The 23,612-nt window shown below is 40.7% G+C and overlaps 1 protein-coding gene across 1 annotated transcript; it reads left to right on the forward strand.

Annotated features, from left to right (window-relative positions):
- The first annotated feature begins 16,205 nt into the window (after positions 1 to 16,205).
- Positions 16,206 to 18,065, forward strand: LOC118425368 (leucine-rich repeat-containing protein 24-like). The gene has a single exon (XM_035834176.1). The coding sequence runs from the start codon at positions 16,245 to 16,247 to the stop codon at positions 18,063 to 18,065; it is 1,821 nt and encodes a 606-aa protein (XP_035690069.1). The 5' UTR covers positions 16,206 to 16,244.
- The last annotated feature ends 5,547 nt before the right edge of the window (positions 18,066 to 23,612 follow it).

A 23,612-nucleotide genomic window follows, 5' to 3' on the forward strand; every position in this document is an offset into this window, starting at 1 on the left:
ACAAAAGTGAAAGTGATGTCGGGCCCATCTCACTACAGTGTAAGGTGAGGGACAACTTCTTAAGACAAAAGTGAAAGTAAAGCGAAAGCGATGTCAGGGCCCATTTCACTACAGTGTAAGACAGGGTTGTAGCCAGCATCCGTCCTTCAGTCCTTTGAAGGAATTTTGCAGCTGGGGACAGAAAAAAATTTTGCCCATTCCGTCCTCGGTAATGGACAAAAACTATGTAAAGTCAATAAAGATATAAAAAAATGTCTTCTTGTGTAATTTTTCACCAAAACAGATGAACAGCTTAGTCTACCAGCAAACTTGACACCTCAAAATGCAGGACATTGGGTTTCAGGGGGTCTAGATTTCAAAATTTTTCAGGGGAGTATGACCCCGGATCCCCTTAGGAACGTTATGCCTTCGGCTCGACGTCTCGTTCTTTCTGATTCAAAATCGAGGGGACTGAAAATGATTTCAGGCTGGCTACAACCCTGGTGTAAGATGAGAAACATGTTCTTAAGACGTAGGTGAAAGCAAAACAAAAGTGAAAGTGAACAGTTGGGACCTATCTCACTACAGTGCAAGGTGAGGGCAACGTCTTAAGACAAAAGTGAAAGTGAAAGAAAAGTGAAAGTAATGTTGAGACCCATCTCACTACAGTGCAAGATGAGGGACATGTTCTTAAGATGAAAGTGAAAGTGAAAGCGGACAGTTGGACCCATCTCACTACAGTGCAAAGTGAGGAACAACTTCTTAAGACGAAAGTGAAAGTGAAGCAAAAGTGAAAGTGATGTCAAATCAGTTTTAACTGAAATGAACTCTATCAGTTGAGGAACTCTTCCACTGATCATGACAGAGAAGACAGACTCTAAGTGCATGTAATATGTACAGGACCTGGTACATTGTCCCATATTTTCTAATAGATGATAGATTGATTTGATGATCTCAGTTAGGAAGAGTATCTTTTGTGGGCTTTTTTTAACAATGAAAAGCCAATGGTGTGATTTCAGACACTCTTTCAAATAGTCTGTGTCTTTCACCATAGAATCTGAGACATTTACAAATATCCTCTCCATCCGCCACTACCAATGGCTGCCTCTTTGCAGTGCAATCCTCTATTCCCCTCCCCATCCATCCGCTTTATAAAAGCCTTTGTTTGATGACCCTTGTCCTTCGACCTGGCTGGGAAATAAATTGTGCCTGCTTAGTGTCGCTGGCAATCCGAGCGTTACGGCCGTAAGTGGTTAAATATGCCGCACTAATGGTACAAAATATCAATAAGGCTGGCTGGGCTAGCAGGGCAAGGTGCAGCGTTCCCTCGGGGGTTCCAACCTGGTTATGTGTGCTACTGGAAATTGTGAAATTTTCGTGGGAGTTTTATTTGCTCGTTTGCTCTGACCTCATACCATGAAATTATGTCACGAAATACGTGTTTTTTTTTATCATTACTGATAGTAATCAATTTGTTTCAAATGCAAATTGAAAACATGGCAAGCTGTTGCTGCAAAATGCATCAGCTGCAAAAGTAAATGTAGTTACAATGGCTGAAACACAGGGGTTAGGGAAGCTCTTACGGTATCAGTGTCGGGCATGTCCAAATCATTTCCTGGCTTCTCAGAATTTTAAAGAAAATTGTCAGAAGAAGGCACCATGAAAACACAGTGCATGGGGAAATTTTTTGGGGGAAACATTCTAGATAAAAACGGAGGTTAAGGCACAATTTACATTGTACGGAGTGCAAATGTAGGTATAATGTGGGTAAATAAGAATTTAGCAAGGAATGGAGGTAAAATCAGAGACCTCAGAGGAAAACATAAATCTGACTATATTCACCCCAAGAAACCAACCAACCAATTTAAGGTACACACTTTTCCCTCAGACTCTGTATTCATGTGGATCTTCCAGGTCAGCATTAGTGTGTATTGTCAAGATATTTTTATCTTAAATTTTATGATATAGCTTACAGGCTGTGGGAGGAAAGCTTGAATCTGACTATATTCATCCCTGTATTAATACCCTAAAACTGTGTGTACCGAGGTACAGACTTCCCCTCAGACTCGTTTTATGCAATTCTTCCTGTTCAGCTTCTTTGGCCTTTTTTTAATGCCGAGAACCAACAAATAGAGTTGGAGAGGCCTAATCATGGGGTTACAGTCTGTGTTGTGCGATATTGACCAAAAATGGTCAGATTGAGATTGTCAATTGATTAATTTATTGGTGGATGCCAACTCCTTGTGACATGGTTGTCTAAATTATTCATTCTATATGCTCATAATTATACATATAGATCTGGGTTCTCCCATTCCAGTGCCTTGGATTTCAGTTTGCAAATTCTGTGTAATGTTTACAAGGAAAATATTCATGTACTTAGAACAAAAATGTCGGATCCCAATATCAAAAGAAGTCAGGATCAGTTAGAGCTACCTTCTAAATTTTTGCTGCTAAAAAAAATTAGAAGTTACCTTTTGTTTTTATTAATGAAAAAAGGAATATTATATAGATCAATTTGTAATTTTACACAATCTACATTTTTTGTACACTGTATGTAACTGTGAGTTGTTTTTCCTACCAATATGTTCATATCCCAGTAAATGCATGTAGGATCCCAATATCAATGAACAAGTCAGCAAGAGCTGTCTTTTAAATTTGTGCTTGTAAGAAAATTAGTCTTTTGTTTTCATTAATAAATGAAAAAAAGGAATATACTGTACAGACCAACTTGTAATTTTACATTTTTGTGTTACAAATCTACATTTTCTGTTACAAATTTTGTACACCGTATTTATCTGTAACAAGTTGTTTTTCCTACCCATATGTTCATATCCCAGTAAATACATTTCCAACGAGCCCCATTAGTACTACTCTATGCAGGGCCATGAGGACATATTTCATTACGAGCCCCAATTGTGCAGAACAGGAGCGTTTCATGGTTAATTTAGTCTGGCCGAAGGAGAAGGATCAGATCTGTATTGATTATGCCATGTAGGGCCACATGTAGTACGGGCAGGGAGAATATGTACATGTTACAGTACATTCGTATGCTACAGCCTTGATTTTGCAGAACTAATAATGTGACATTTTGAACATTAATTGCTTGGAAACTGTTACAGTAGTAGTCATGCATGTTGCAGGCATGTGTACATCATTCAGGACATTGTACTATGAAATTGTAGTCTAATGTTAGAGTTATACATTTGCAAACCTGTATAAACATAACATGATATCCATAATGTTCCATGCATGTGAATATCATTCAGTGCTTTGTAGTCAAATGAGGTATACATTTGCAAACATAAGTCATGTACTTTACTCCTGATGGTGAATATAAATCCATTCTTTTCTCTTTGTCATACCTTTATTATGTATAATGTCATCACCCTTCCAAGCACTTGTAGCTGATAAATGCATATCAATCGATGTCACTGACAAAAGAAAACAGATCCTATCTGAAATGTCTGACCATTTCCAAAATCATATCCAGTTGCTTCAACTTGAGTAACTGCTTTTTGGCGTATCTTATTACCTACATGTCTAATTATAACCTTCATCGACGTGTATCAATCGTTCTCAGTAAATGTATTCAGTACATTTCAGTGTGATGTGATGTGTAGTGACATTATGCAGAAGTTCCCCACAGTGTGTGTGCTGTTTATATACAGCTGCTGCCATTTAAAGCGATTGCCTGGATGTAATAGCCTCTTGAGGTTTACAGCTTTGGGCCTCTCTAAATCAATTCTTTGTTTTGTTTATATTTTTGATGAGGAAAGCATGAAAGTGCATTAGCTATGATGTATGAAAAGGAAGAAAAAATGGCTACCATGTTCAAGTCAACAGTAAATGCACAATGGGTGCTCAATTGACTGTTATTTCTCAATTGTTGCTTTTCTTAAATTTATCTTATATTTTCTACACTTGTATTTAGATTAGCATTAGACAAGTGTAGTTAGGTGCAAGAGAGCTTAATTGTACAAGCCATGCAGGTTTCTCCCTTCCTCCAGCACTTTACTTTATTGTTATTGTTTTATGTGCAAAATAAACAAACAAATAAACAAAACAGAGTCTAGAGGGGAAAGTCTTGGTGCACAAAATTTATTTATTTATTTACTGTAATTCCTGATTTTTTCAATGTACTGTTATATATGTTCACGGTTTTCACGGTGACGACTGTAACGTGAACTTATCATTACTGATAACAAATAATTCACAGCCTTCTTTTATGTGCACTTGCTTTGACAGTGAACATTTAGTTCTGAGAACAAGTTAAATTTTCTCAGACCGTGAAAGTTTGGTACCGAGAAGACAAAGTGAATTACAGTATTTGGTGCATACAGTTTCAGGTTCGCTCCCACAGGCAAATCTCAGCATTGATATGTGCTCCACAGAGTCCCATGTTCCACCCCTACCGTATATTCTCGAATAAAGTACGCACCCCAATTAAAGTACGCACCCCTGATTTTGGACAAGTCTTAGACAGATCTTTGGGACTGAAAGGTAAAATTGAAAAACTCAAATAAAGTACGCACCCCTTCTCCACCAATTTTCAACAGACCTTTAACTGGATATATTCAAATTTATGATGTTTTCCCCCGGTTATTTTGTATAAGATAACCTGGAGAATTGCCTACTGCAATTATAAAAATCACTGTGAACTGGTATTAGAAATCAGGAAAAACCAGTTGTACAAGTCAAAGTCACTAACTCAAAAGGATTGTATGCGAATGCCAATCTTATGTAAATCATGTTTAGACAATTTCTTTGTTTCATGTTTAGACAACTACAAGACAACAACAATGTGCATGTTTTGAAAAATTACTAGAAGTGTAGCTCCACCTTGCTTTATTTTAGGCTTTTTTTACCATTTCTCTGTGCAGTGACCTCAAATAAAGTACGCACCCCAACTTTGGCAACAACTTGTAGCACCTTTTCAATTTTGAAAAGTTAAAAAAGTGCGTACTTTATTCGAGAATTGTGCGAAATAAAGAAACAATTAAACAAACAAACAAACAGTCTGGGGAAAAGTCTGCAACTTGGTGCACAGTTTCAGGCAGGTTCCCACAGGGAAATCTCAGCATTAATACGTGCCCCACAGAGTCCCATGTTCCATCCTTATGTGCGAAATAAACAAATAAACAAACAAACAGAGTCTAGGGGAAAGTCTGCATCTTGGTGCACAGTTTCAAGTTCGCTCCTACAGGCAAATCTCAGCATTAATATGGATGAATGAATGAATTTATTGCACAACAATCGCGCAGAGTACAATGTATTATCAACCAACAACAACTAATAGCTATACTGACAATAGTACTAAGAGACTACATACAAAACAACAACAGAACATTATCGATACAGTACAGTTATCTATGAGACTCAGTAATCTGGTCTCGCATTTGAATACATATGTGCCCCACAGAGTCGCATGTTCCACCTAACGTGGTTAGTTACGGGGGACCATCTTTCACTGTCCACTACCCCTGCCCCCCCCCCTTCTCGCGCCTGATGGCACAAAGGGCGGTGCCCATCTCTGTTTCCTTAGCCCTGGGCCACACAACGCAATCACTACAGCAGGGGGCTACTACCCCTGCACAGGGTAACAAGTTCTCCCACATGTGGCACAGTTTTACCTACTCTCACTGCAGTGTTGACAGTCGTTTGTTTTGAATTGAGAGGCTTAAAGGTTATAGTGTGATAAAAGTATAGACTGCAATTATGATCATTTTTAGGTTTCAAAAACATAGTTGTTTGGAACATGTGTTATAGTTGTTTTATGTCTCTGTAGAATTATATGGCAACAAATGTAGAAACAACAGTGATTTTCAACATCAGTGATATTAGTATTAGTATAGCTAAACAATGGCATGACTTGTTAATCTGTATCTAGGTATGCAAATGTTTTGACAAGTAGGAAAAATACTATTGATTGTATTATGTGAAACAGACGCCATTACTGCCCCATTTTGCTTTAATTCAAGTCCACAGATTTTTTGTCTTTCTTCCTTTTCAACAAATGGTCTGTGAGGGTTTCTCTACAAAAGCTGTGTCCAGGTCTAAATTGAGATGTTGTCTATTTGTTTGTTGCTTTTCAGCATGTGTTCTGCGAGGACTGTGTGCTGGTATGGTTCAACTGTGAGAAGACCTGCTCGATGTTCGATGTTGTTATTTACTTGTTTGTTTGTTGTTTTTCAGCACGTGTTCTGTGAGGACTGTGTTCTGGTATGGTTTGACCGTGAGAAGACCTGCCCGATGTGCCGTGCGGAGATCGCAGACGACCCGTTGTGGCGAGACGGCGCCACCAGTGCCTTCGTACAGCTCTACTGAAACTACTTCATCAGACAGACTGTTACTTGACGAGTTACAGGGCTTGAAATCCTTTTTTCTGCATACCTACACTGGTGCAGGTAACATTGGAAATTACCTGCACCAGACAATTTGTACCTGCACCACTCAAAACTTTGGAAGTATTGTTCATATTAAATTTGTTCAGAAACCATTGCCATCTTGTATAATTTATGGTAACAGTCCATGCAGCTAGTGGTCACTGTTCATCAAAACTTTGCCAAAGCAATAAAAGTCTAGTGTTCAAAAGTCTATCAAGATGTAGATTTTTCCTTTTACTTAATGTTAGGACACTATGCATTTGCATGTACTTGTCCAAATGTTCTTTTTCCAATGTGATAATGATAACATACATATGTTGCAGTCAGGAAGACAAAAGACTATGCAATTTCAAGAAACCTGACTTCTAGTTTTCCTGAGGTTCTGTACCAGTTTGATTAACCTTCAGACTGCTGAGGTATCCATTTGGCACCAAATTTGTAATGGTTATACAGTTAAGGGGTAAGGGGGGGGGGGCTAAACTTTTAGGTTCACACCTCAGACTGACATTGTGCATGGTTAATATGACCTATAAAAAAGACACTGTCTGATTGCCTGCTACATTGAAAAGGTTTTGGGTAAAGTCTTTCAAAAGGGAAACGTCTTCAAATTGACAATACTTCCCTGTGCCATCAAAGCTGTACACCTTTTAGTGTTGCCCAATCAGCCATGACAGTGAAATTCCTTGTTTCTGGCATAAGACATGTAGAAATGACAAGTATTGAAATCTGGTTTGACAGAGATTTTACTTATGGAAGATACAACAACCAAAGAATAGAATTATTCTGGCCAGTACCGCATGTGAAATTATAAACCTTCCACAAACTTACAGTGTAATTTTTCCTCCTTTTACTGTGGTACCTGTTACCTAGTCAATTGTGTTACAAAGGGGTTGATTTATTATCAGCAAAGGCATATCTATTTTGTGAAGTGTGGAAAGTTAGACTCGAAAAATGAAAACAATAAGCGATGATGATAGCAAATAACATTAGGTGAAAAGTTGTAAGAAGGCCATGCAATCTTGGTTTGTCATTTATTGTCAGTTTAGTAATCAGAGAAAGCAATCTTGCCCATACCCACTAGTGTGTAAACAGATGAGTAGAAAGTACAAAAATGCCATTTTATCCCAACTGGGAAAATTTTGATACAGGAATTGTACTATTGCATATCCTGTCATGAAACAAGCTGGATAAGCTTATTTTCCAAGCACAAAGGATTTTTGTCTCAAGAGTGTGAATGTTTTTCATCCCAAAGTCAGGATTGTATGGCCTTCTTTGGTGCACATGTTCAGCAAAATGCCTCTGCAAGTTGAGTTGTAAATGAGAAACACATCAAACATGGGAATTATTTTTGCAGATCATAGAGGAACTACTTTTATTGGTTCCAAACTATTTTAGTAAAAGATGATTTACAATATGTCATATGATGTGTACAGAGAGAGAGTTTATTGAAATATGATGTAAAGTTATGTCGGGAGACAAAGTGCTATGTTTTGTTGTGCTTACTTTGGAGAATATATATGGTTTATGGAGGTATAAGGATGCATTCAGCAAACTACTTTGCAGTCAAAATCTAGTGTTAAGACTGTTACCAAAGAGGATGTGAAGCCAATTAAATATGTTCTGTTCCGTCTCAGAGTCGGTAGTCTTGTGTTCGGTAATCGGGGATCGTAGAATTCGAAAAAAAGAATTGACCAGGGGGGCGCTGCCGGTCCTGGCAAGTTATTCTCCCTATAATGGCCAGCGTAGCCAGTCTGGTAGAGACTAAGGCAAAAGCATGGTGCTACGTTCCCTCGGGGTAAAGTACTGAAATCAATTTCTACAGAGTTTGAGGAAATTTTCCTGTCCTGTCAAACATCTCCACACGCTTGTTTTAACGGCCTGCCACGATGATATTACCTGCCCTGTCTGTGCAGATGCCACGGGGATGGTCCAGCTGACTTTCACCACTTCCCTCACCTCCAAACTGGAACGGAAACGCTCCATCCCCGTTGTACACATAGACACATGTGATTCACACAGTCTGAAACAACAATGTCCCTTTCCCCAACCACAGTGATATACCCCCAGCTCATGCCTGTCGCTTACCCGGCGGCAGGTACCGATAGTGGCTATTTCACGCTCATTAACAATCATCTGTCTGCCATTTCTTTGGGGTGAAATGTGTCATCTTTCATTGCCTTATTTTATACTGACTGTACAACATAAAAAATGGCAACACTGATAATGTACTGCAATGCTGCATGGTGTATATTGTAACAATGGGCAGCGTACGGATAGTGGTTATTACACGCTCATTAAGAATCATCTGTCTGTCATTTCTATAGGGTAAAATGTGCCATCTCTCATTGCCTTGTTTTATACTGACTGCACAACATACAAAATGGCAACACTGATAATGTATTGTAATGCTGCATCGTGTATATTGTAACAAGGTGGCAGTGATAGTGGCTATTTCACGGTCATTAAGAATCATCGGCCTGTCATTTCTATTCCATTTGGACGTGGCGTCCACACAGTGACTTCCGTGTCAACTACCGACACCTTTGACATGTTGATAAACGGCGAAGGCCATACTACTGTAATTCGCTGGTTCTCAAATTATAACAAGGTATAACTGAGAAAACAGCATGAAAACGTAGTCTAAGGGGAAATTTCACTTCGATGATCATGGCTGTAGCGCCATGTATCTAAAAATTTAGATCTGTCCTTGGTTCTGAAAATCAGCTGTTGTAAAAGACATCGATAAATTATTTGTTGTGTTTTCTATTTCTAATATACATTCATAAGAATTGTGATCATTTCGTACCAGCCTTCAAGGCCCACGTCCAATTTTGACCTTCGAATATGGATCTTTCAAGGCGAAATAGCGGCACAAACTGTCAAACAAAACAAACCACTTATGTTGAGCATCCGGACTATGGCTCTACATCCGTACCTTGATGTACACAACTATTATATAACTACATGAACAAAGTTGTTTTCATTGCATTTCACAAAAGTAATGCACAAGAGAAACGATATGTAGCACAAAAACTGGTTCAAACAAAAACCAGTTATCCAAGGGTGAGTCAGAAAGGTCGACAAAGTTGTTTGTTTTGAAAAGGGCTCTCCATTGCTAACTATTGTAGTCATTTTGGATCAGTCTCAAGGCTCCAACTTCGACCTTCGAAAATGGAGATTTCAAGGCAAAATCAAGACACACACACACAAACAAACCATGGTGTTGTGTCACAAACTCATGGCTCTTTCTCCGTACTTACAGATGCAACTTTTTAACGCCGAAGTGGCGTATCTGTCCTTGGTTCTGAAATACAGCTGTTGTTACAGTAGCAACAGCAGCAAATTTATGTTTTCCTCGTTTCGAACATGCCGTATTCATGTAAGTCTTCGCAATTCTCTCCACTGTTGATCTTCAAAAATGGAGCTCTCCAAGCCTGGTAGCCTTACCATCGGGAGGTTCCCAGCTTCACTACGGTGTTGGAAGTGTTGCTCGCCCGCCCAGATCAGTTAGCGCACGCCGGGAAGTTGTAAGGTGTAATTGGTTTCAACTACGCAAAATTGTAGTTGGTCAAGCAACTTGATATGATTTTGGAAACTTACAGACGCTTCAGGTAGTCAGTGACACTTAGCAGATCTGTTGGAGAGCGGGTTTTCTACCCTAACTTGGAATTGTTTGGCAAATGAGGTGAAGACAAATTTCAGACTCTGTCGGTGCGACATTGTTAAAAATGTAATCTATCTAAAAACAAAACAATACCTAGTAAACTGGGGCGGGTAAATCACCCATAGGTGGGTTCGTAGAGAGTGGTTACCCGACTATAAACAAGGAGACCACCATATATAGACTGGTTGCCAGGCTACAACACTCTTACAAACAGACCGCCATGTTGTTCTCCGGGCTGCATCTCCGGTATGCCTCAGATATCAGGACACTTTGATTGCCGACCTTTCAGAAGTTCGCTTTGAAGACAGGATCTATTAAGCCCCGATTACTCAACTCCGCCGGGACGGTGTGTGTGTTTGTTCATTCATGCCAGATCAAAGGGACTGAAATAGACGTTTGGCAAAACACTGAGTAGAGAGGGATACGGTCGAACAAAACACTAAGTAGAGAGAGAGATATGGGAGAACAAAAACACTTGTTGCAGCATGAAGTGTTTTAGATAGCCTGGATGTCAGCCTTTGTAGCTTGTTTTAGATAGCCTGGATGTCAGCCTTTGTAGCTCTAGTACTCGGTGTTCCAAGAGTGTACTGCAGCTATGTTTTGGAAGAGGCTATGTTAATATTACCTTGGAGTGTTTTGTGGGTAAGACAACAGCAAGTTTCAAATTGAAAAATGATATCAAACGATGCATCAGTCCAGTTATCACCAATGAAGAAAAAACGATTCAGAGAAATTTAGACACACAGAAACATACAATTGGTCTGAGGTGAGGAAAACTTTAGACTAAATATAATCCGTACGAAGATCTAGAGTATGTTTTGACCCGCGAGATAACCAGCGGAACCACTTTCACTTTGAAACAGCGCCTGTTGATCTAAATCTGTTCTGTTCACCTTCTGTACGACAGACCTTGGAAGTACTTGTGTAACACACCAGCTGGTTACATTATATCAAACGACCTGTCGCACCAAACCTTTACACACCTAACTCTAGCCGTTGTTTAAAGCTATCCGGTGAGCATGCCCATACGGTGCCCGGTGACGATGAGTTCCAGTCTCCCGACGTCCATGAGGGACAAGTCTGTCCCCTCTGCTTAACCCGCACACCGTGCGTATCCAGGAAACAACTTCGGGCTAATCGAAAATGAGAAACGCCGCAGGCAAACCTACTCATGAAAGCACCACAGACGGGCGGGTGAGAGCTAATTTCCGCTGGTGTATGTATAAATGGCTTCTCCTAATGAAATAGGCACCTTTTCTCGTTTTGCTTTCTTTCAAGCTGCTAGAGGTTTCAGTTTCTGACAAGACGTTAAAACGTACAGACAAATACGCCGTGTGTGTGCCAATTGCGTTATGATTTGATATAGCGGTAAAAGGAAGGGAATTTCGTTGTGTATATAAACGTTGTTACAGTTTTCTTCTTGAACAGGAGTTCGTCTCCTGATTTATTTTCTGTCAAAACGGAAGCGTGCGCGGACACCACCTTGATGTAATTTGTTTGTGTAACGTTATAGTCTTTCATATACCACTACGCTTTGATGTGCTGGACTTGTTTGACGAACCATTTAAGTACAAAGGGGTCTGCAACCCGATATGGTATTTCAATGAACAGCTGATTTTGCGTTTGATATCGCAAGTCAACAACTTAATTGACTCTTCAGTGCTTCCTGTGTTACTTTCTCAATATTGACGCTTTTTCGGCTAGAGGAAATCTTTTTTATGAACTTGGTGACTTTCATTTTTTTAAACTAATTCTGTCAGTAATCTGGAAGTTTTAAAGTGCAAATATAACTTTCTCAAGGATTTCATAAACATCTGAACACGAATTAGAATCAATATTTTAAGTCTGGTTAAAAGTTTGTGTCTCTAAGGGACTGGGGGGGGGGGCGATTGCTATCTCAGTTGTTCCGTCTTCCTCTGACAGCTCGCTATCAACCGGAGTCATTTCTCATTAACGGGAGGCCATTTCTCATTACCGGGACCCCCTACAGGAAACAATGTGACAGCACTCCCGCCATTTTGATAGAACACTGCAGTTAAGTACTCTTCCGGCTTTAGAGGAGGGGGAGCTTTGTTCTGCTCTTTATTTGGGTCAAACCAAAAAATTGACAATTGTACCTGCTGCTTTCTGTGCTTAGCACTCAGCATTTCTGAAAGAGTAGAGTCAATTCCAAGACACCGTGTGGATGTTTGTCGCAATTGTTTAGAATTGATTTTAAAGCTTTGTAATTATATGTACATGTCTAGGACCATTGATACTTCAGAAATATTTTCAGTGCTGTTTCAACTTCATAAATATTTCCCCAGTTCTGTAAAACTTTGGAGATATTAATGATGTGGAATTGGATGCTTCTAATGGTTTGTAAATAATAATAACAGCATTCTACCATTGTTTACCATTTTCTACCACTTTTTTGTAACATTTTTTAGAAAAAAAACTCACTTATTGTGGCTTAGATATTCTTGCATTCAAAATAATTCAAACTTATTACAAATATCACCCACCTAAAAACCATCATGGTGTCTTGGAATGGACTCTATGGGGCGGGAGTTGAACACACGCCCATCACTACCATGGCATTGTGCTAGCCTCCTATACACCGAAAAGGCGTGAATTGTTTCACATTTGTTTAAAGATGATTAAACAGGAAGCAGACAGCCAATCCATTACGTCATCGATGTGTTTTCCTCTGCTCGAGCGCTGGCAAGTCTCTGTAGAGGGGGGGGGCATAATGCGATGAAATGTATCACATTGTACTAGTGTCTAATTTTCCCATCATGCTTTACTTAGAAGCATAAGATAATTGCAAACATTAAATGTAACTTTAACTTTACTCAGATCGTAACAAGACACTAGGCAACTGATGACAAGCTTATATCGTGGCTACATACATACAACATACACAATACAAAAATGTAAAAATCATAAATGCAATCAACTAATAATGACGGTGATTAGCATTAAATATTAGGTACAATACAATAATATTCTGAAGCACATGTAAACAGGTCCTGGAGTAAACAACGTGCTAAGTTAATAAGTTATGTCAATATTCAAACAATGTACATTAGGTTCAGACAATTACAGTAAACTGAATAAATAATGCTAATCTCCACCTGTTTGCCACACCCTGTAACTGCGCAGCTTCAGAGGCTTGTATTGTACAAGCACAGCAACAGCAAAAGGACCAAAATCCATCATAATTTCCTCAGCCAGTGCCAACCAAAGACGTTCGTGACCAGGCTGAAAGACACTTTTGGACAAACTTCGAAACTAAAGGTATGTCGGACTCCGTTATGCGGTTAAAGTGAAATAGCTTGGAGTTTGCGCCGTGAATCCTCTACAATCTTAGTAACAAGATAAACCATACCATGGATTAAGGAAGGCCCAGGCTAAAAAAAAAAGTAAAAGACTAAAGCTGAATACTCAACTACTGGGAGTGAAAACTTAAACCTACAAAATGCAGAAAATTCGTCACATATGCAGGTATTTCTGATAATTTTGTACCTGTCCAGCACTATGGTCAACGTTAGAGTATCAGTTAGACACTTGAAGACAAAGAAACCAAACGGTGCACTAATATGTCTGATCTGTTGGGTAATTTTGAAAGTGCTACATGTATGCCTTTTGTCAGTTTTGAGCCTTGCAATTGGTAACAATTTCACTTTAATGATTTAGTTATATATAAAGACAATGTCTGAAGCAGCAGACCTATCTTTAGCTTATGATATCATTCCATCTGTATGTAAGGTGCCTGAGATATGGGAGGTCATTCCAGAATAAAACTGATACTGGAGGGTGCATGTTAAGGAGTAAAAAAAAAACAAGTTACTGTATTAAATTGAATATTCAAGCATCTGGATTCAGACAATTAAGGTAAAGCCATATAACTAACATTTATATAAAACACTGTTACTGCATGCTCAGATGCTGAATCTGCCAAAGCTTTCATTCGCGGAAACATTCTGATTTAAAAGAAAACATAATTAAAGCTTGATATGGGATCTTCGCAAAATTTCCAACTTATCTCCCCACATTAAAGGTTGAAAACGTATTTACTACTGAGGTAACACAGGTCCGGGAGTAAACAACACACTTAAGTATGAATATCAAAATGAATCCAACTTCATACAATTGAGGTGTCGACCATATTATTCAAAATTGTTTGCCGCACCCTGTGACTGCTCAACTGCAGGCGCACGTAGACTCCGTTGCAGTCTCCGGTTTTACCCCGTCCCGACGCTATCACGGCAAAATCGCTATCACGGCAAACTCCCTTTCACAGCATACTCCCTTCCTCGGCAAACTCCCTGTCCCGGCACAAGAGAACCCAGCCAACGTTGAAAATCGCGAACCAACGCCCCCCCCCCCCATAAAAACCAGCCCCGTTCGAAGACTGCAACGGAGTCTAAGGTGCACGTACCCTACAAGTACAGCAGCAATGAGAGGACCAGAAATCCTTCACGACTTCCTCTCACAGAAAGTGACAACGAAAAGCTTCCCGAGTACAGTAGCCTGAAGGAGAAGTTTGAATAAACTTGAAAGGTAATGCTCTTTTGTAGACAGCAAAGGCAGATGTATATTATTACTCATTCTGACTAGTGTAAACCGTACTTGAGCTGTCTGGACAATAGAATATGGAGTTGGAGCATAGAATGCTCAGGTGGTAAATTATGAATAAGATATATAGACGGGGTCATGTTTATTCTGAGGGTATGTTCATTTGTTCATTTATTTGTTCATCTATTTCTTCATTTATTTGTTCTTTCATATTATTATCAAAGACAGAGCAGACTCTTAGGTTTTTGAAAATATTATGCAGGCTGACATATACTTTAAGGAGGGAAATGTTTATAATATATACTAAGTATAAAGCTATTCTACCATTTTGTGGTGTTGAATTTGACATTTCAAACTATTGACACCTTATGTTCCATTAACATTTGCCAACTTGAAATACAATTTACGCCCAACTGTCCCCTTGGCTAAACAACATTATTCTTCTTTTGTGACTTGCTTAATTTTTTGTGTCTTACTATGTATCCTGCTTCATCCCTGGGGTGGCACAACGCCATAGCATTTATAAGTTTCCAGATTCAAATCAGAGGGGTGGAATTGGGAGGAAAACTCACTCCCTCAAACTACAGTCACCTCTTCAAGCCAGCCACCAGGCCATTACAGCTACCTTTTCTTGGTCCTGAAAATTTTCTCCAAAGACAGGAGCATTAACCTTTCCAAGAGGGCGACCTGTCCAACGTGGCCACGGCCACATTGAATGCGGACCCGACAGGGTCCCAATTCTTGATGATGACGGCCACCTAATTCAATGGGCCCACATTGATGCTTTCTATCGAGAAATCTAAAATTTGTAAAATTGGCCACCTTGCTGTAGATTGTGACAGCAAAACCAGTTGGCTTCATGTTATTTCATTTGTTTTGGTTTGGGGCAGTCTACTGTAATATGGGTGGAGACATTGCCCCCGAGTGATAGCAGATTTGTTCTCTACATTTAGCTGCAACAGAATGTAAGTCAAATATTGCACACAGAGATGCTCTTTAGACACTCCTGAAATTTAAGTTCCACATTTTGTTGTTTCAACCCAATAGAACCTACAAATCAAACTGGTGTGGCTAAATGAGAGATTTAGTGTTTGTTATGGATGTAGGAGGAGGCTACTGTAAATGCATTTAAGTTCGCGGGGATTTAATTTCGCGGTAGCGGGAAAAGGGACTTTTCGCGGTGGTTTTAAGTTCGCGGTAACACCATAGGCTGCAGTCTTATACTATAATGGAAAAATGTTCGCGGTGGTTTTAAGTTCGCGGTAACACCATAGGCTGCAGTCTTATACTATAATGGAAAAATGTTCGCGGTGGTTTTAAGTTCGCGGTAAAGTGGTCACCGCGAAAACCGCGAACATTAATCCACCGCGAACATTTCAGTATTTATTATAGTTTCTTTGAAAAGTTGTTGCCATAAATGCTTTACAGAATTTCAAAGGCAGCACGAATTGGATAGAAGTTTCAAACTCATTCTAGGCCCTAATACTTTCATACTTTATTTTTGCAGGGAGGACAATATGGGAAAAAAGCTGTGGCACATGCTGATTTTCCTTCTCATCATTCTTGAGCTCAAGGATACCAGAAGCTGGCTCATTAAGAAACCAAAAGATGACTGCAGCAGTAGGTGTAAATCCTCATATCACTGCTCATGCAACAACATGGAACTCAGACGAATCCCCAAGTGGCTGCCACCATCTGTCACTAACTTGGATTTGGCAAGAAATAAGATTTCATCTTTAAGTGTGTCAAGGCTCACAAAGTATAAGAACCTGAAGATATTGGCCCTACACGGCAACCAAATAACTAACATTGAGATAATTCCAAATCTACCAAAGCTCACATTCTTAACCCTATCGGATAATCAAATAACTAACATTCAACCTGGCGCATTTTCAAATCTACCAAAGCTTGCAAATTTGTACCTATCCAACAACAGATTAACTAATATCCAAACTGGTGTATTCTCAAACCTACTGAATATGAAAAAGTTGAGGCTAAGGTCTAACCAGATAACTGACATTCAGCCTGGTGCATTATCAAACCTACAAAGGCTTGAAACGTTGCAGTTGAAATCCAACCAGATAACTATGATTCACCTTAAAACCTTCTCAAAGCTACCCCACCTGAAATATCTATTCCTGGATTCCAACAACATAACTGAGATTCACGGAGGGACATTCTCAAATCTGCCACAGCTCCAAATTCTGACCCTGCAGTCAAACCATATATCTGTCCTTCCTCTGTCAGCATATAGCATGTTGGCATCTATTCCTGATGTGCAGATTTTCAACAACCCCTGGCAGTGTGACTGTAGGATGGTTCCCGTCTGGTTAAAAGTAAATAGGTCACCAGACCCTCCTTCATTTGTAAATCAAATCGTATGCTCCCAGCCTGTCATGTTCTCTGGACAGAAGATCAAAGATATCAACCCCGTGGGCAAGATCTGCAAAGTGGCACTACCAACCACACTGCCTGTCAATCAGATCAAAATATCAACCGTGTCTGTTCATAGCAGGGAAAATGCTGGCTTAACAGCACGTCCTGTACACACCACATTCACCACACTGTCTGTCCATCCGAGCAAAATATCAACTGTGCATGTTGATGGCATGGTGAACTCTGGCTCAACAGCACGCCATGTACACACCACACTGCCTGTCAATCTGAGCAAAATATCAACTGTGTCAATTGATGGCCAGTTGGGCAGTAATAATAGCTCCTGCAATTGCACCACTAGCCACACTTCTAACTACCAGTGGTGCTTTAAACAGTGCTCAGCAGCACGTCCTGTAGGCCCCACATTCACCCCACTGGCTGCCGATCCAAGTAAACCAGAGAACAACAGTTCCCATGAACCAGGTCCCAGTTTTCCCCTACCTGTTGTCATTGCCTCTGTCTGTGGACCAGTAGCTGGCATTGTCCTGACTAGTGCTCTCATTCTCACAATCTGGTGCAAGAGGAGGGCCAAGAATCCTCCTTCGCCCCCAAATTCCAACATTGCTTTGCGTAACACTAACAGGAAAGCTAATGTAATGCCTTTCGGCCATGATCAGACAGGGCAGGGCCAGTCGCAGGCTATCACTGAGCCCAAGACACACGCCACAGCTGTCTCGCAGTCTCATTACTATGTAGATGCAGACTCATTCCCAAACCCTCCCAAACCTGGTGCAGGTCCAGGATTACCTCCTAAAGCAAAGTCCCCTGTTCCACCCAGAAAAAGTACACTTCCTGCCCCTAGCACCCTCACCAGCCTACATGATGATGATGGTGATTGTGTGTATGTGGAGCCAGACGGTGCCATGTATATGCAGCCAGAAAATGTCCTGTATGAGATGCCGGCAGATTCAGATCCAAGACAGCCTACTGAAGAACCGTCCAAAGCACCACCCAAAAGAAATCACTTCTTAAAGACAAGCCTAACTCCCCTCCCCGTGGTGAGGATGATGTTTATGTGCAGCCAGATGGTGCCCTCTACATGACACCAGAAGATGTCTTGTGTGAGATGCCAGCAAATAGTGATTGAAAGAAGCCAGTAGATGCCCATGAAAGCAAAGACCACAAAGTTACCCACTTGTTTTCAAAAATCTTTTTTACCGCACTCAACTCAGTTATGGAACACTCTTGATTCTAGTGTTCGTTTGTTGAGCGCTGCTCGTTTTAAAAGGTATTTGGTCAAATCTGTTCGCCCTGTTGCTGTACCATATTTTAATTTTGGACCGAGATACACCTGCGCTTTACTCACACGTCTTCGCATCGGCACCTGCAGCTTAAACCACAGTCTGTTCATTCGTAACTTAGTTGCGAGTCCTGCTTGCAGCTGCGGGTGCCGATACGAAAGTATTCCTCATTATCTGCTTCACTGTCCTAATTATGTTCAACAACGTACACTCCTCTTAGACAAACTTGAAAACCTGAATATTCCTATGTTAAATTTAAATTCGTTATCTGATAGTTCTTTTGTTTATCTGCTACTTAAAGGATCGGCTTTACTGACATCTGATATAAATTCCCAAATTCTCTCCATAACTCAATCATACTTATCCGAAACAAAACGATTTTAATTATTGCTTTTTGACTATCCTTATCATTTACTATTGGTGACATAAGTTTATCCGTCCGTTTCTTTACAGAATTAGGCGTTCCCGTACCCGTTTCATCTTTTTTGTCCTATGCTGTGTGGTTATTTTGTCTAGTGGTGTCTTTAATATAAGCCTGTGTGCTTGAGTAGTGGCACCACTATGTTTTTGTATTGTATTAATGTTGCAATAAAAGTTACCCACTCATGATGATGGCTACATGAAAATACCTCAAAGTCCCAGGGTTGGACAAGTCCACTAGCCTCGTTCTCTCGGGCAAGTGAAAGTGCATGTACTGCCCCACTTGTCCGATCGGGCAAGTAAGATTTGTCCATGAGTGACATTTTAATACACTTGTTGCTTGATACACTGCTTGTCGAGGTGTTTTCCTCTTACACATAAACGAACATAAGGGCACACATACAAGGCTACTAACACTAAATAACAAAGTCAAAAGATAATGATAACGACATGAAAATAAACAAGGAATCAAATAACGTAATGACGTGCAACTGGTATACAAACTTAGGAATAATCAAATAAGGCTATAATCAACTAAAACTAAAAACTGTCTGTATCTTATAGGACATCACTAACAGGAGCTAGGTACTCATTTCCACCTGAGTGGAGTGAAGAAATGGGTACAAAGTGGCTTTCCGAAGGCCAAGGTTACAACATGGGGTCTGCGTTCTTACTCTAAGTCGCTAAAACTTTGAATTTAAGGATATATAAGAGATTGCTTCACACAAAAGGAAATTACCCGCCAACGGTTCCGTAATCCCCTGTCACCCTCCTCAGGGCAGGACTGACTGCAGCAGGTGATTGTTTCGGTTGCGTGAAAAGAATGTGTAGCTCACAGCATAGGATATGTTTGCTTATTCTACGCCACAACTTTGAATGTAAGGATATATAAGAGATCATTTCTCACAAAGGAAAATTATAAGTGTAGTTGGGTTTTGAGCGTGTTTGAAGTGTGGCTGTCCTCAATAATGTGGCTGTCTCTAATCAAAGTTAGGTTCTCATTTCCACCTGAGTGGAGTGAAGAAATAGGTCCAAAGTGGCTTTCCCAATGCCAAGGTCACAACATTGGGGTCTGCTTACTTAATCGAAGTCACAACAACTTTGAATATAAGGATATATAAGAGATTATCTCTCACAAAAGGAAATTACCCGCCAACGTTTCTATAATCCACTGCCACCTTCCTCAGGGCAGGACTGACTTCAGCAGGTAATTATTTCGGTTGTGTGAAAAGAATTCTGTTATCCACTCATTTAACAGCCTGATGAACCCTTTGACAAAATCGAAACAAATTTATCCTTTTTAACGGGTTTGTTTGAATGAAAGGCAATTTGAATAGGCAATGAGCAGAGTTGATGGATAATGGGATTTATTTTGCTAGATGAACACTAGTTTTGAAAGCTTGAAGACTATGTGATGGAGGGAAACAGTTGTCATCAAGATGGCTCTCTAGTCAAGCAGTCCGAGAAAAGAATCTGTTGCTGCAGACAGGCTGTTCTTCTTCTTTCTCTTGAGGCCACCACATAAAGACTTCTGTAGCCTATACACCGACTGTAAGGTTTGCACGATCGCACATTGGGGCATGTTCCTACTCTTTTTCAAAAGGTGTGGTGGGTTCTTTAACGTGCGTGGGCTGTGGCTCCCCAAACCAGGGACCTCCATTAAACCAGGGACCTCCATGTAACGTCCTAGCCCAGGGAAAGTACTCATTTTCACCTGAGTGAAGTATAAAAGCCATGTAAAATGCCTTGCCAAGGGCACAAGATTGGTGACACGGCAAGACTCGAACTCTGGACCACTTGGTCCTGAGCCAAACACGCTGTACCACACGATCCCACAGTTGAACAGTAAAACGTTTACGTGCTACACTAGGAGGCTCCGGGCGGGATTTTCATATTGCTTTATTTTTGCTCATTATACAATTTATCTTTACTGTCGCGGCCGATTGCTTCATTGTCTCGTCTGTACATTAATACTTTAATGCCAGATTTCGGGAGATGTTGTAAAAGGACAGTAAACACGAAAATAAAACATCATCAGCAAAAAAATATTACATCAAAAGGGTCGCCAAAGTTATGGAGAAAAGGGGGCAAACATGATGAAAAAATGAGGGATAGAAGCAAAGGAATGAGAAAAAGGAAAACAAAGGGAAGAAAAGAAACAATGAACAGAAAAGCGAGGCCACAAAGAAAGAAGAAATGAAAAAAAAAGCAAAAAGCGGAACGAATAGATGAACGTCCACACTCCTTACCATCTCCAAGGAAGAAAAATGTTTTTCTTATGACGTTTGTACATTTCTTCTTCACCGTCCAAGCGTCAAGTTGAAAAGAACATACCTCACAGAAAACAAGTTTCAAAACGACGCTTAAGCTAGAAACATTCGAACCCGTGCAAGGAGATGTTAACCAACACATGAGGCCAAACTTTTTACCTGTTTTGAGGAGTTACGAGATTAGAATCCTACTAAGCCCAGGTCAGGAAGGGTCGTGCTAATAACCTGAACCCGCGGGAGTAGGATCAGCCCAGAGATCAACTACCGTAATTAAAAACTGCGGGACAGGCCCCATAGGCATGATGTCTGCAGAGATGGACACTATCACTGTCCGCGGAGTTCGGGAGAGTAGGTCCTACAGACATGACGTCTGCGGAGATGGGCAGACGTCACAGTTAAGTTAGGCAGTGAGAGGGCACAAAATGAAAACGATTATAGTTTCACCTAAAATCTTTGAAAACTATCTTTTTCCTTGAAAATTTGACCCAACCCGGACAATTTGGGGTCATAGAAGCAATTGCAACAGTCCATGGTGTACCGGAAAGTAGGTCCCACAGGCATGGCCTCTGCGGAGCTGACCGCTATCGACTCCGCGGAGACCGGACTCGTCTGTCCTGGGCGCTATCTGGTCCGCACAGAGGTGTGCGGAGTGACAGGTGAGGTCAGAGGTGATGGAAGGTCACGTCAGCCCTGTCTCGTGTCCCGCCCTCGGTGTTGGGTCGGTAATTGTGGCTTCTGGCGGCGTTAATAGAACTACAAAGCCTCTTCTGTAATCTGATGCAGTAATGGTCAACTGATGAAACAACTTATCTAGTTTAGCTCACTGAAGACCTACTTCTCCATTGGTCGTGTCAGAAAAGACGGAAGGTGGCCTTTCAGGCGTTAATAGAACTACAAAAGTACCAACTTTCGCTGTAATCTCATTTTGGACAGGTCAACTGATGAAACAATCGGATCTCCAACCACTTAACCTCACCTAGTTTTCCACTGTCAGTGACAGAGAAGACAGGTAGTGGCCTTTAAAGCGTTAATAATAGAACTACAAAGCCTCTGCTGCAATCTGATTCTGTACTGGTCAACGGATAAAACAAGTCATCTCGTTTAGCTCATGCCACTGAAGGCCCGCGTTTCCAATGGTCGTGTCAGAAAAGACAGAAGGTGGCCTTTCAGGCATTAAAAGGACTACAAATCTTTTACTAAAATCTGATTCTGTACTGGTCAACTGATACAATTTGTGATCTCCAAACACTTTGCCTCACCTACTTTTCCGCTTGCGTTAATAGAACTACAAAGCCTCTTCTGTGATCTGATTGTGGACTGGTCAACTGATGAAAGAAGCTCACCGAAGACTCACTTTTGCAATCGCCATGAAAGAAAAGACGGGCGATGGCCTTTGCGCGCGTTAATAGAACTACAAACGTAACAACCTCCGCTATAATCTCATTCTGGACTGGTCAACTGATAAAACAAGTGATCTCCAACCACTTAACCTCACCTAGTTTCCCACTGTCACTGACAGAGAAGACAGGCGGTTGTCTTTCAAGCGTTAATAGAACTACAAAGCCTCTACTAAAATCTGATTCTGGACTGGTTAATTGATGAAACAACTTTTTAAAATATCTCGTTTAGCTTTACTGAAGGCCAACTTTTCCAATGGTCGTGTCAGAAAAGACAGAAGGTGGCCTTTCAGGCGTGAATAGAATTACAAATCTTTTACAAAAATCTGATTCTGTACTGGTCAACTGATAAAAAATAAATGATTTACAACCATTTTCCTTACCTACTTTTTCACTAGCAGTGACAGAGCGAAGAGGGGCGGTGGCCATTCGGGCGTTAATAGAACTACAAAGCCTCTACTAAAATTCTTTACTGGTTTAACCAATAAGAAACAAGTGACCTTAATCAAGATAAGCTCAATGAAGAGCTACTTTTCCACTGGTCGTGACAGAGAGAAGATAGACGATGGCGTTAATAGAACTACAAGGCCACTACTAATATCTGATTGTATATACTAGTACCAGTCAACCGGTGATAAATAAGTGATCTCGATCAAGTTCAGTTCAGTGACATGATAATTTACTAGTAGCCGTGACAGAGAAGACAGACGCTATGTACAGTATTTACAGGTTCAGTGTAGTGGGGGAAAATCCCCTAGCTCTCTTTTGCACGTACAATGAACAGTGGACCACGGCTTGACATCCCATCCTAAGGACTGCATGCAACCCTTTCCAGTAGCGTGCATGTCGGGTGAGCGACAAAAGCCGGAATTCGAACTCACACCTTCTTAATCAAGAGGCAGGGTTCCCTAACCACCGGACTACACAAGCCATGGGACATAAAGATATCCTGTGTTAGGAGAAGATGAGAGACCACTTAAAGAGGGCTATGCGTCCAACACTTAGACAAATCTATGGTGCCACTGATCCCTTCTGATCGCCCAGCGATTGCCCAACGGTTTCCGCCTTTTGGAAATCGTGCCTAACGTTGAAGGCGGCGGCCCTTCTATCTAAAGCCGGCAGCCCCTTGTTGGAGGACTTTTAATCTCTCTACCAACTTTACCAACCCTCTACTAACCTCTCTACCTTCCCTGTCTGCCTACCATTGTCTTCCGAGACAGATGGATGCCAACAAACTAACTTTTGTTAGAGTAAAGTATGTT

The sequence above is a fragment of the Branchiostoma floridae genome, chromosome 11 (genome assembly GCF_000003815.2).
Source record: "Branchiostoma floridae strain S238N-H82 chromosome 11, Bfl_VNyyK, whole genome shotgun sequence".
NCBI classification, from domain to species: domain Eukaryota; kingdom Metazoa; phylum Chordata; class Leptocardii; order Amphioxiformes; family Branchiostomatidae; genus Branchiostoma; species Branchiostoma floridae.

Excerpts from the sequence above, each read along its gene's own strand:
- LOC118425368 (XM_035834176.1), top strand. The coding sequence starts at position 16,245 with ATGGAACTCAGACGAATCCCCAAGTGGCTGCCACCATCTGTCACTAAC.